Source organism: Poeciliopsis prolifica, unplaced genomic scaffold (genome assembly GCF_027474105.1).
Source record: "Poeciliopsis prolifica strain line A6 unplaced genomic scaffold, Auburn_PproV2 SCAFFOLD007, whole genome shotgun sequence".
NCBI classification, from domain to species: Eukaryota; Metazoa; Chordata; class Actinopteri; order Cyprinodontiformes; family Poeciliidae; genus Poeciliopsis; species Poeciliopsis prolifica.
Window position 1 is genome coordinate 8,775,967 of NW_026562382.1, and position 14,484 is coordinate 8,790,450.

A 14,484-nucleotide genomic window follows, 5' to 3' on the forward strand; every position below is an offset into this window, starting at 1 on the left:
ATTGGGCAAAGGGCAATTACAAATCTGTTGATTTAGCAAGTAAATTTTAAACATGATTTTTATCCGCAAAAAAAAATTTCCATCCACGATTTCTAAAACGTCCCATCTGCAAATGGCAATAAAAATGGCAACAACAACAAAAAAGACTGCTACCCTAACTACAAGTCGGAAGCTAACTTCAATGGGAGTATGGCGGGTTATTTTGACTGATACGATCGGCCATAATTGACTGTACTTTTTACAGCGGTGTGAAAAGTTAAGTTTGCGTCTCTGTTCTCCTTACACAGATACATTCAGCACATAGTTATTGCTTTCTTTTCAGCTGCTCTGCCACGAAAGTAACCGGCTCCAACTCGAAGGGAGCGAAGCTGACAGGAATCCTGACATAATGGAGAAGTTGTCATCAGACGACTCGAATCGAAATGTCCACGGCCTCTCACACGGTGGCAAGATAATCCTATTCACCTGCAAACGTGATCCAGCCGTGAATGTAAGCGAAAGAAGCGGCCTGACGTTCCGTAGTTTCTACTTTGAACGTGAAGGCAACGCGTTCCTGAATGCAACAGAGGGAGCAACTGCAGTCAGTAGGAAACCGTCGGCTCGTGTGGACATTGTGACGTGTAAATGCGCCGTGGATGTTCAGAAAAGGGTCAAAACCGCCTTCGTTTTGGTAACAAAGAAGAGTGCGAAGGGAAGCAGCTTCAAATACAGCCTCCTCGCACTGAGAAGCTCACAGCGACTGGAGCCCTGCATTGAGTTCAAGCTCCCCTACCAAATGAAGGGCAAGGTGTGCATCCTTCAGGGTCCCACTGTGCTGTGGAGCCATGATAACAGTGTCTCTTATACATCCCCTCTGGCCGCAGGCGTGCGAACCATCCCCATTCAAATGTCCAAATGTATGTTCGGAGAACTTCCCATCCAGCAGGGGCAACTTTTTGCTCTTGGACTTTCAGAGCCACTTTTAGCTCATCATTCCCCGACACTCGGCTATTTGCTTAAGGGAGGACAGGCGTTTGATGGCGCTCTGATTTTACCACATCCCTACATTTGCATCACACAGTGCATGCGGATTCTCTCTGCTGACAGAGTCGATGACGTGCTGAGATGTGCTGCTATTGCTGCGACTTCAAATCAGCAGCTGGTGCTTTTTGAAAACGGGACCGTAAAAGACACATGCGAGGTTCCCTTTGGGGACGCTGAAGACATTCAGATGGTTGACACAGGAAGAAACGGATGTCTGTTTGTTGTGTCCTTTAAACAAGGCCATGTTTGTGCTGTATGGAAGGAAACATTTCAGGTATGTTTAAACTGGAGTCCGCATTGTTTCAGAAAAGGATGCACATTTCACATTTTATATAAAAAACCCCCAAACAAACCAAAGTTTAAGCTATTTTACTGGATTGTTGTGTGATCAACACAGAATATTGGTTAACTGAAGTGGAAATTTGTTTTCAAATTAACCTACAAATACAAATCTGAAAAGTGTGGCCTGCATATTATGTATTCAGCCCAATTTGATCTATGAGTCTATAAATCCATTATTATTAAATAAGAACAAATCTTTTCCAGATAGCCTCCTGTTGGTCAGACGTCGGCTCTGCACATGTGGATGATTTCCTCGGATGTGGAACAGAACAGATTCTGTTGATTTTTAGAAATAAAGGAATATCCAGTGGACCACTGGAAAAATTTCTTATCACTGACCTCTGTGGTATTTCTTACTCTGTAAGGCATCCGCAGTTACTTCAAGCTATCTTAATTAAGTTTCCTGTTATGGATGATACAATGTCTAATTAAAAAAAAAAATACATGTTTTAGTGTGGTCAAGGCTCTGAAGCACCGAAGGCAAGTCCACCTCCTCAGGAAAACTCACTCCTCACTCTTCAGGCTTTGGAATCCAGATTACAGGTGAGAGTGAAACACATTATAGAAGAACACCCAAAAAGCTGGTCTTTGTGTTAACAGCCTGACGGCATAATTGCACCACTCAAATATTTGCATATTAGATTCATAATTCACAGGAAATTACTGTGCATGCACTGACTGACAATCGTGTTGATACTCCTTGAACTTTTCTGTGTTTTATCGTTGGTCCATCTTGTGTAAAAATAAACAGATTTTACTTATTTGTGTCAAGGGGGGAATCCAAAAAACGTAATTTATTTATTTTATTTTTGGTATGACATGTTGAAAACCATTTGCCATGTTTACTTCCATTTCACTATTGTATACTTCCTTATGCTGGTTTATCACGTAAAATCCCAATGCAAATAGTCTGGCATGGGGTTTTGTAACATAATGATATGTGAAAAATTCAACAGGAAAACTCTGTATATGCATTTTTTTAATTAGCTTAAAAGCCATTTCTAGGTTCTGTGTGTTGAAAAATAGAGTACATCATTCTCATGTTATGGTATGTCTGTGATGTTGAAATAGCTTGACATTGACCTCTGATCATTCGTTCAGTGGTTCATTATGTATGCTGTCTGTAAGGATTTCTCTCAGTCAAATATTATTTGTAATTTAGAGTGGATTGATCGTCCTTCAAGAGCTTGAAAGAGAAGTGAGAGTGAAGGACAGAGTTGTACAGCAATCAATCCAAGTCCTCACTGATGTGCTTTCAGGAAGGGAGACTGTTCTCAGCCAGCCTGAGCAGGTACTGTTCACACATTTGTTTAACTTTTAAAAACTAGCTGATTACATAGGCTCGCTAACTAGCAGTCATCCAATTAACAGCTACTTGTATATTCATGTTATGCTATGCATGACTTTGGAATAATGTACTCTGTAAAATGCTTTCAGAATGACGACTGACCAAAATAAGTAGCTTTTTGTAACAATATTTAATTTCCACAGTATTGTGAAAATAAATGTGCATGAAAATGACATTATAGTCACAGTGACTGACACTGTGAGTATGCATTTACTCACAGTGTGAGTACTAAAGACTAAATGCAACTGGTTGAATCATGTCATAGACAGATATTTTAATTTGGAATCCAGAATTTCATTTGTTTCTCGAGGTGTAAATTTGTATAAGTTATGCAAAATGAAGGGCTGTGTCTTTAAGACACTCTTCAAAATGGGAATGACAAGAAACATGCTATTTAAGAAAGGCAGATGTCTTGATCGTAGTGCAGAGTTTCTGTAAAGACCGGAAAAGTGTAATTTGCAATATGTGATCATGTTGGTGAATAATGTAAACCGGTGGAACAATATTGACACATTGCAATCATGATACATCTGCAATGTTATGTAGCTCTATTTTATTTAATTTTTCCTTCCTTTCTCTTGTTTACTTGCTTTTTTTAATGCTTTATCCCATTGTCCATTTATCCCATAGATTGAATCATAATTCCAAAGCTGCTTTTTATTTTTGGTCAGATTATCTTTTGCTAAATTTAAAATTAATCTGATTCAAAACACATATGATTGACAAAAAAAGCAAACAGAAGAAATCTGCAGGGGTGTGAAAACTATTTTTCACAGCATTGTAGGACACCATAAACCTAAAATGTGTGAGCAGTTTCTTGTGTTTGTTCAGCCAGCCTTTCTTAAAAACACAGACTGGGCTCTGTAAATTTGGAGATACATGTACAGCGTCATGCAACTTCGCTTTTATTATTATGAAGAACGTTTGTTTAGGTGTAAATTTATGTTAGCATTATCATAGCTGAATAAATGTTAACAGGAAAATAGGAGCTTAGTTTTTGGATTAAGGAAATTTTGCAAGAGCCACAACATTACAATAGTTTTAAAAAATGGGGGAAAAAAAGTCACATTTTAAACAGTATATTATAGGTTGTTATGCCAGAAAAAGTTGCTTTGAATAAAGCAAAGGCGAAACAAAAAACCTCAAATATTTTACAAATGTAGTCAAATTTATTCAGTTAAATGTCTGCACAAAAAATAAATATTGTTTGAAGTCTTGATCTTAATTCCAAACTTTTGCACTATCCTCATTCAGGCCCAGTTTCAAGAATAAATCTGCTTTTAGTTGAAGGAGGATGTTTTATGTATGTGGTGCAATGCTGTAGAGTTATGAGAACAGTGTCAGTTTCTAGACAGGAGTGGTGAGGAAAAATATCTTTTTAAATCCTGCACATTGTTTCTTTTTTTTTTTTTTTGGACAGCTTCCCCACCCTATGAGACTGGTATTTCTTCTTGGGGTGCACAGCCTTAAAGGGAGAGTAGTTCTTGAACAACCAGTCTTCCAGCCCAACCTATAGGTGTAATTCATGTCATGTTCATTTTATGAGCTGACAAAGATGTAAGATTGTCTTAAATTTTCAAATACATTCCTTATGTTGCCTTTTTTTTTTCTTTTCTTTTTTTTTATATTTTTGCAGGCAGTGAATAGAATTAATTCATTTTTAAAATGTCCATTATTATATGATTTTTTTCTACAAGTTCTCTAAGCAATTTACCATGACAGATATTTGTTCTGCACTGGCTGACAGGTAGTTGAAGTAGAATTAAAACTTGTCTGAACAAGAACTTCCTGTCACTTGTCCGCCCTATTCAATGAATAAAAGAAAACGGTGTTACTGAAACAAAAAGGTGACAAACGGTTTTGGTCCCTTCAACAAGAACGTTTCAGTGCAATTAGTTCAGCTGACTGAATTAAAGGGATAGTTTGACTATTTTGAAGCCATATTCTGTCCAGCTGTTAAAGGGAGTAGAAGCCAGCAGCGGTTAACTTAACTCTCCAGAGATTATCCAGAGTTGTACATATTGCAGACTGCTCCGAAATTCTCCTCAGAACTGTATTCCAGAAGACCTAACTGTAGCAAGAATGTTACCCACCTTTGCCTGTACACAGTTGTCAATGTATAGTCCTCGAGGGCCAGTGTCCTTCAACTTTTAAGTGTGTCTCTTTGTCAACCAGCCTGGAACTGTTTGTGTTTCAGTGAAACACATAATTTGGTACTCAGCAAGTCTCTGTATAACCTTAGTACACAAGAAGATAATTTAGTCCTTTAATTCAGGTGTGTTGGAATTGGGAAACATTTAAAAGCTACAGGATGCCAGCCCTCAAGAATTGGAGTGTGACACTCCTGGTTTGAATTAGAAGTAGAAGTAAAGGTACTTATCAAGCTACATATTTCACCTATCTTCTTGGATTAAAAATCGTAAAGCTCACTTATTTTAGTACTTTTCCAGGGTTTAAAGGATTATTTAGAATTGTTTAAGAGGGTTTAGATAAGGACCTTTTCATAAGCTTAGCAATATCCTGCTTTGACCATTCTAAAACCTGTTTAATGTGTGATTGGATTCATTGTCCTGGTGGAGCATCTAGTCGCGTCCAGGTTTCAGTTGGATGGCTATTTATATTTGAGGTCAAGATAAATAATTTCAAGGTAGTTCTCCTTTATTGATCTATCTTTGTAAAATGCACCAATAGCAAACAGCCCCTCTGCAAGCACAGACCTTGACTACTTCCGACCAATTTTTTGTCATTGTTCTCAATGTGGACAATGTTTTTGTCAATCATTGTCTCGTCTGACCATAAAACATTTCTCCCGAAGACATTTAGGTTGTTTGTACATTCATTTTCAATTTTTAGTTGATATTCTAGGTGTTTATTTTTGGAGGAGGGACTTCTTTCTTTCTAGCCATGTTGATGTTAATTTCCCTTTACAATAAAAAAGTTGCATTGGTGTTTCCAGCAGTTACTGGTCCCTGCATTGTTGCTGATTCACCTGACTAATTTCCTTCTATCTGAGGCTGGCAGTTTGGGTCAGATGTTTGAAACTTTTACACAAACAGTGTTCGGATCTGTGTCAGGAAAAAGCACCAAGATTTCGTACACATAGTCATGTCAAAGTTTTTTTTTTTTTTTTTTTTTGTTTTTTTTTTATTGTTGCTGAAGCAGGAGAGCAGAACAGCAGATACATGACATATTTGACTGATGCTAAAAGCAGCATGAAGTTCTTAAACTTTGCTGATCAGCTTGGTGTGTTTTTTCAGATTATTTACTGCTACACCGGCATATTCAAAGGCGCTAACCATTTAGCATTTCCCAAAGATACTCATCAACATAAAATATAATTAGTAAAAAAGGATGTCAAAATTAACTGAGTAAAAAATATTGTAGTATTTCATTGTTTCAGTTTGGCAGCAGTATTCTTTAATTTGACATAGGATTGAGAAACTGTGATTGTGCCTAAAAAGCTAACTGAAATGTTTGACATGAATTGCCGCTTCTGCTGCTAGTTGTGTCACCCATGTGTCATTCTTGGTTACGGTCTCTGTGCTCTCTGTGTAGGAAGGCCTTGTTGCCCTGTGGGACAGTGATGAAGAGTCCAATGATGAGACTCTGGATGACAAGTTGCATGAATCGCCGGCGCTGTCTTCCAGACCTAAAATTGACCAGCTGTGGCATCGCATCACTGAGGAGCAGCTGGTTGTTGGACTGATACTAACCGCTGACAGTGGCATGTAAATGTGATATTTTTTCTTTTCATGATGTACATAGTGTAGATTTGTCTGTAGCTGGAAGAGCATAAATGTACAAAGCACTACTAGATTATAATTTCCTCTAACCTGTAGTTGCATAGCGTTTCCTGGGTTGACTGTTTTTGCCAGCAAACTGTCAGATTAAAGTTGGCAGGGTGATCGTCATCATCTTGTGTGGAAACAAGAACCTCTCTTATACTTTCTGATACTTGAGGAGATGTGAAGAAAAGCTCCCCTTGACGTGACTGCCTCTGGCACTCGTGCGGTTTTGTTTTTATTGCTGGTCTTTGCGACTGATACAACCTCACCAGCTTGTTGGGGTTTAATCAGTCAACCATCTGCGCTGCATTCACACACACACACACACACACCCCCCCACACACACACACACACACACACACACACACACACACACACACACACACACACACACACACACACACACACCGACTCTAACTTTGTGTTTAATTTCCAGTTTTATCATGGGCTATCTGTGTGATATCTGATTGTTCATGATGGTGTTATTTTTGTTCCAGACCAGTGAGCGGTGTGAGTTTATCCCTCCTGACAGAGCCGAGCCAGAACTCGACGCCTGCAGTAATCCAGACCCGGAGCCAAGTGTTCTGGCTGCCTGTGCGCGGCCCCTCGACACCAACACTCTCCTCCCCATCGTCTGGCTTTACGTTCTCTGAGCCCGCAGCCAAAAGAAGCAGGCAGCACATCGCCAGCGATGATTTCAGTGCATGTAGACTGGCTGTGACTGCAGTGACCAAGCTGGCACCTCTGCTGACCTCTGGCTGTGTCAAGTGCCATGCCATGCTTCATTACGTGGAGAAAGCAGAGGCTGTTTTCCCTGGGAGCAGCCCAACAACATCTGTACTCCACTGTGGGGAAGTTTCATTAGAAATGCATGATCTTTGCCAGAAGCCGCTTCTGCAAAACCCTCAAATAAAAGCAGGTAAACTTCAATAATTTGTAAACTCAATATTTCAATCATAAAACATTTATTGCTCATCATTTTCTCTTATTTTATTTTTAGATGAGGTTAGAGAAGACCTTCTGAGTCTGTTGACTGTTCTGGATGATTGGGTTTTGCGCATAGACTCTCCAGATTATAGCTTGGGTGACATAGATGGCTGGATCAAGAGGAGAGAGGATTTTAAAAAGATAGACGTGAGTCCCGAGTATCTGCTTTTAGATTCTCCTGGATCTTCAGCTCCAATGCTTCTGCGCTGGCATCAGATAAACCCTTTCCAAGGGGATTTATCCATCCACAGCAGGTAAGGTAAACCATTTCCACTGATTGATACGATTAAGAAAGCCAAATTGCTGCCCTCAGACTTGCACATACTGTACCTGCAGGAACGTTGACCTTTGCCCCATTCTCAAGTCTTCTTACACATTTTGACCCATGATTGGACTGTGTTTAATTCCATCCAATTTATAGTAAACTTTGACCAGCTTTAATCATTATATTCTCTTTATTTGCTAATTCTGAGCTACTTTTGTTTTTGTCTATCACATTATATCCAGTGAAGCATGATGTACCATAAAAAGTTAAATGAGAACCTTATATAGTAAAATCAGAAAACTGTGACCATTAAGAAAATTTGCACTGAGGATTAGTGTGCTATATCCTTTGTCCTCATACATTTTAATATTGTTGCCCTTTATGTCCTATAAAGTTGACCTTTTTTCATCTTTCCAGTTTGGCCATTTTCAGAATAATTATTGGTATAAAATACCAAATCCTGCTAATATGATTTAAAGCTATAAAATATCCAGAGTAGAGATTTCTTGTTCAGCTGCCAGCTGCAGTATCTCTACTGTGAGTATTAAATTATGCCATTTTTGTGGATGGATACAGAAAGGTAGTTCTGCTGAATTTCCATAAACACATTCCAAGTTGACAAGCCTTTGAAGTTGGCGAAGGTGTACGTATGTGTGATGTTCTCTGGAATATCAAAGAGATTTTGGAGCTCCTGCAAGCAGTGCTCTTAAAATTACAAATCCCACTAATGAATACAAGAAAGGTAGGTCTCTGGGAATCAGCTGACACATGACAAAAAATGATAAAAAGGCTGTATCACTTTTTTTTTATCCACTGCAGTGTGTATACTGTTGTAACATAAAAAAATCTGTTTCCATCCCTCTTTTGCAGCCAATTACAAATGCTCCAGTTCTTGGACTCCATGCTGTCGTACCTTCCTGATTCCTGCTTCATCCAACCTGTCAATCGCGCAAGAAGTCAGAGCACGGCTCAAAAATTAGCTTTTGCTCTAGAGAAAGAGGTGCTGTCACTCAGAGAGGGCTTATCCTCACTTCTGTGTGTCAAAGATGAAGAAGAGAGAACCAAGGGGCACGCTGGACACGCTGAAATCCCTGATTCTGGTTCTGCTGAGGATCTCATTAGGTGTTGTAGGGAGGCGTGGCAGCAGAACGTGGAGAAGAGCCGGATGAGGCTGAACCCCGTGGTGGATGCCGGGAGGTATCGTGAGATGATCCAAAGTATTTCACAAGTCAAGATGGATTCAGATCTGGCCGCTCTGCGTCAGCTGTATCAATCATAGAGACGGTTTCTGCCCTGTTTATGATTATGTTGGATCATAAACATAGCTATAACAGATTTTTTTTGTGCTTGGACTGGTCATTAAAAAAGGAGATGATGCTTCAGAGCAACTGTGAATCTTCACTGATATCTTGACCACTTGATTTATGTGGTAAATCACCCTAATCTTCTGCTTTCTCCACTGATTCTTAAGTTGGGACCCTGGCTGAACCACTCCAAAATGTTAATGTCAATCCAGTCGGGAAAAAAACAAACACATTGGTGAAAATGCAACATTTATTTCAACCTAAATGTGGAAGGAACGTAAATTATTTTAGGCTGAACTGTAGGCCTATACCATATCTCAAATCTATATTTTTACTCTAATTCTCTAATTATCTTCTACCTGATTCCTCTCATTCATTTCCTGTTTGTATTTCCTTCCTCTCTTGACTTTAAATTAAGTCAGTTATGCAACAAGGAGAATTTTCCTTTTTCTCCTTTGATAAAGCTTATGTTTCACACATTAAGGCAACCAGAGCCACAAAAACAGACATGTAAATAAAAAATAAATTAAAAAAAAAAAACACTAAATTGTGAAATTAGTTTACTCAGGCTGTTAGATTGTCATCTGTCATTCTCTTTGGCCGAGTGTTCAGTCCACGTCTGTTGGATCACCTCGTGGGACTCAGCCCTAATCGGATACTGTCGTGATTCTGTCCCTTCTTATTCATTGCACATCCCTTTAGACCCTCCGTGTTAGAAAGGCTTCTTTAATATCTGTAGCTGCTGCCTCTGCTGTGTGCTATTCTCCAGGGAATAAAGACTAAAGTTAGGGACAGCAGGTCGTGGCAGGGAAAATCTTTATACATTTTCTGGCTGGTTGTATTTGCCCAAAAGCTTTTAGTGGTACTTTACCCCCATGGTCAAAGTATTTCACTCTTCACTGATTTAATAAAAAACAGCTTTTCTTTTGATGTCATGCAGACCATCCTCACCGCAGTGATATTCAACTCAATACACAAATTAGATACATAAGGTCAGTGTCAGCTTGACCAGTTTGGCTTTAAGGTTTTCTTGTCTTTTTTTCTTTTTTCGCAGTTTGCGTTTGCTTAAATATCATTTCCATTGCTTTTTTTTAAAAAAAAATACATATTTTATTGTTCAGACCTAGATTAGTATGGGGAAAAGAAAAAAGTAAGAAAAAAATATAGTTTTCAGATTTCTTTTTTTGAATCTGTGAAAATGTTTTTTTTTTTTTAAATAAAGTGCCCTGACATTATATCTTTGATTTTGTCCCCCTCACATAACCACTTCAAAATTTGTTCAACTCATTGATTATTCTGTTTTTTAGTTATTGACGGAAAACCAAAGAATAATTTTATTAATTTGCATTAAAAACGAAAAAAGTTTAGCTACCTAACAACATTGAAACTACAATTTTTGTTTTTAGGTAGTACTTTTTCAAAAGGAATAAGAGTTGAAAAAGTTACACATGTTGCTTTAAAGAAAGCTCTGTACTTAGTTATATCCAGATTTTCTGAGTTTATATTTTATAGACTTGCTATGGATCTAATCCATGATATATTGATCCACATCGTTTGTGTGGATGCCTTCTTTTGCTCGTTTTATCCCACGTCTGAATAACACACCCGCAGCTCTTTTTGGTGTGATAGTCACTTCTGTCACTTCACACAACAAAAGCTAGAGATGAAATTTAGCAGTGAACAAAACCAAGAAATAGCCCAGGGGGAAATGGATCACATGTGGAGAAGAAATTTTTTTCAGAATCTGCTACCTTTAGCACAAATTCAGAAGAAGTCAAATGAAATATTTCTTTTGACTGCCGTCCAAATGAAATGTTTGCTTTGTTTTCTGATCATCATCTGTTAATGTGTATTCAGCCTGAATGGTAAGAGGATGCTGCAGGGTTTTTACCTGCTGAAACCTCTCACCTGCCAAAGTCTGTGATTGCTTTGTGTGACTCATGGGAGTTGCTGCAAGCAGCCAGAATCTTACCTGTAACAAGTAGCCCTCTGAATGACCTCTGCTTGAAGAAACAGATAACTTCTGACCAGAGACTTAACACCAATTCTGCAGCAGTTGATGTCAGTGATGATATATAACATATAATTTATATATATATATATCTATATATATATATATATATATATATGTATATATATATAGATATATATATATCTATATATATATATACATCTATATATATATATAGATAGATAGATATATATATATATATATATATATATATTTGCTTCTAAAAGCTCAACTTTGCTTTAAAGTATTGGTTATAATTTCTACTTTATATTTTACTCTATCCATCTTCCTGCCAACTGTGACCTGTTTTCTTGTCTCTGCCACAGCATAATGCTGCCACCACTACTTTTAACCATGTGGATTGTGTTTACAGTGACATGCAGAATTATTTCCAACCCAAATGTAGAGTGTTAGATGTACACCATAAAGTTCAATTTCGGTCAAATCTATTTGGAGCGCTTTTTTTCCAAATATTTGCTGTGTTTCCTTCATGACTTACTGCAAACTGAGCTTTCAAGCGCTTTCATTCAGCAACGACTTGCTGAAAGAAGGCAAATTATTGTTCAGAGCTAATGGAAAAGGAGGACAAAAATTTAAACTGGTGCATTTACAAAAAGGCATTAAACAGCAGTGGACATTTTGTGGCTTAAATACTACGCCATAATTTAATTCACTCAGCTCTACATTACCAGCTACAATTTCAAACTTCAAATCTTGTTATCAATGAAATTTGAAATCAATTGCTTTTTTTTATTGTTGCTTTGGAGATAATTATCAGTCCTTATTCAAAACACATCCTAATAAAATCCTGCATTCACCAGAATTTTATTAGGATGCTAAGAAAAACTGAACAGAGCAGTTAGAGCCCATTAATTAAAATGCTGTGCCGTGAAACGGTCAGTTTGCTGTCTGGTATCGATCCAGATCACAGGGTTTCCACTCCTGTTGACTCTGAATCTCACTGTGTCAGCCAAACAGAAACAGAATTCAATTATTATACCTACTACATATGCCTGATGCTCAGCTGTGTCTGAGCACAGACATCAGACAGAAATCTGATCCATGTTGGAAACATACTTGTGCTTCTATACTTTCAACATTGTTTCCTCTTTACTAGATATTCAAATTTAGTTATCTTCATCTTTAAGACAAAATTATAAAGATGTTTTTTTTTGTATCATTACAGACAACAAATGGCACATAATAGATGGATAATGTTACTTTGATTTGCCAGGCAGCCATTTTTTGGTCCACAGTTGCCATAGATGTGCTTGAACCCGTCTTACCAGAAGCTGCTGGTCTTATATTTCAGTTAGAGTCGATGGAGCTTAAACAAAACCAAAAAAATAATAATAATCTGCAGAAATCTAGTGAACAGTTTTCTACTTTGTCCAGTGTATGCTATACTGTACAAGTTTTCTTTCTTCCAGAAGTTGAAGAAATTTTTCTCGGTGAATCATTACACATTCAATCAGTGACAAAGTGATTTAGTTCAATATTTATGTCTAATCATCAGAGCTAGTTCTGGTGAAGCCATACACAAAGTGCTCTTAATGACATTAATTTCCAGCATTTCTCCCACCAGTCTTATCAGCAAATGTGCAGCTACCATGGCAACCTTCATTTGTAGCTTCTCCGACACCTCAAAGAGCACTCTTAATAAACCTTATGAATGAGGACAAATAGGATTCACGTTAAACGGAGTTAAAATGTGGAGGTGCAAGTAATTTCTTTCTCCTCTAAATTGCTTAGGCAAATGGTTCCCAAAGATTGAATCCCCTCCACCTCCCTCGGTGGTTTGCAAAGATTTTCTGGGCCCCTCTTTGGATTAAAATAAAATCCCCCCCAAAAAGAAAAAAAAAATCAACTGGGCACACACATCGTTAAACCAGACATAAAACTATTGTACACATATTTCGTTTTGAAACTCCACTGAAGTTTATTTCACGCTTCAGCTTGCAGCAAAACACACTACAAACCATCTTTACAGTGAAACACTTTTGTTTAACTGTTTTTTTTTTTTTTTTCATTCATTAATACTGCTTAACACCATGGGGTGCGCCCCACACTTAGGGAACTACTGGCTTAGGCTGTTAAATTAAACCTTGCATTTAAAAGGCCTTTTACTGGCATCGAAAGGTTGGTGCAGCGTGAGAGTGACGATTGTTTCGAGTAACTTGCTAACTGTAAGCTACTCATTTTTAAGTTTTGCTAATTTCTTGATAATAGAAATTGAATTATCAAAGTCTTGATAACTAAAATAGCAGCTTAAAAAGTTGAAGTAAATCATCCCTGTGGCATAATGCTGCCAGTATCTCGCTTCACAGGGAGAATGTTGTGTTCAGGGAGTGTGTCTAGTGTTATTGTTCTGCTGTAAGGCAAATCTTTGTTCCTTACATCTTCCCATCAGTCATGAATTGTTTCCCTGTCCCCGCTGAGTAAAGGAAAGTCCACAGTATGATACTGCTACCGCCTTGCTTCACAGGGTTATTTGCACTTTCTGAGCTTTGGACCTCTTGGCTCCCTCCTTGAATTTTATTGGAGAACTCCAATGTTTTCTAATAAATCTCTGAGGTTTTCTATTCACTGGACAGTTTCATTTATGCTGAGATTAAGCATCCCGTAGGTGGAAGTAGGCTTCTTCTGGGGGTAATTACATGGACCAGCCTTTATTTAGGAGTAGTATGAAAAGAAAACTCTGCTGTCCTTCAGTGAGCTTGTGGGTCTTAACATTGAAGAGTCCTTAGAGCGCTTTGGCTTTGATACAGCTACTATTCAGGAACAGATGGCAGAAACTTTACTCAAAATCACTGGGTTGTGGAATCCATTGGAGAAGTCAATAAGGTGACAAAAGTATTTAGGTTTGCTTTCTGGTTTCATACCAGAAAGTAGAATGCTGGTCACTATTGCTCAGTGCTCTGCGTGCTTGTGCATCGTGCAGCATGCAATAAAAAAAAGAGAAAAGCTGCTCTTCCTGAGATAGCTGCAAAGGTCAGTGCATGAAGTGATCAGGCTCTTGGAAATAGCACATTGACAGCTATCTTGAGTAGGAAATTATCACGATTTGCTGTGCAGCCACCTCTAATTACAAAGGTGAGCGCACATTTGAGTGTTTATCTGAGCAGACTCATCATCACCTGTCTACACAGAAGTACAAGAGTGACATGGTCAGAGGAGTCATCCTGTAGCTTGTTGCTCACAAGGGAACAGGGATGGGTAGTCTGAGCGCCAGCACTGTGGCTCTGTTAGAGCATAATGTCCTAATCCTGGGAATCAGACATTGTGGAAGTGTTCTCCATCAGAATGACTCCAACAAAGGAAACCAAATTCAATCTGTTCCATATTGAACATACTGAGCATTGCATCAACTCAATATGTTCCGTATTGTTATGTTCTGCTCATAACTTAACTATGTAAAC

At 38.2% G+C, this 14,484-nt stretch overlaps 1 protein-coding gene across 1 annotated transcript; it reads left to right on the forward strand.

The window, feature by feature from the left end:
• The first annotated feature begins 44 nt into the window (after positions 1-44).
• On the forward strand, positions 45-10,182 carry fancb (FA complementation group B). The gene is made up of 8 exons (XM_055031367.1): positions 45-1,297; positions 1,570-1,725; positions 1,819-1,908; positions 2,528-2,656; positions 6,269-6,441; positions 6,996-7,417; positions 7,499-7,739; positions 8,621-10,182. The coding sequence occupies exons 1-8, from the start codon at positions 389-391 to the stop codon at positions 9,027-9,029; spliced, it is 2,529 nt and encodes an 842-aa protein (XP_054887342.1). The 5' UTR covers positions 45-388; the 3' UTR covers positions 9,030-10,182.
• Positions 10,183-14,484: the final 4,302 nt, after the last annotated feature.

Excerpts from the sequence above, each read along its gene's own strand:
- fancb (XM_055031367.1), top strand. The coding sequence starts at position 389 with ATGGAGAAGTTGTCATCAGACGACTCGAATCGAAATGTCCACGGCCTC. Across the intron at positions 1,298-1,569 it reads TATGGAAGGAAACATTTCAG|ATAGCCTCCTGTTGGTCAGA; the intron begins GTATGTTTAAAC and ends AATCTTTTCCAG. Across the intron at positions 7,418-7,498 it reads AAACCCTCAAATAAAAGCAG|ATGAGGTTAGAGAAGACCTT; the intron begins GTAAACTTCAAT and ends TTTTATTTTTAG.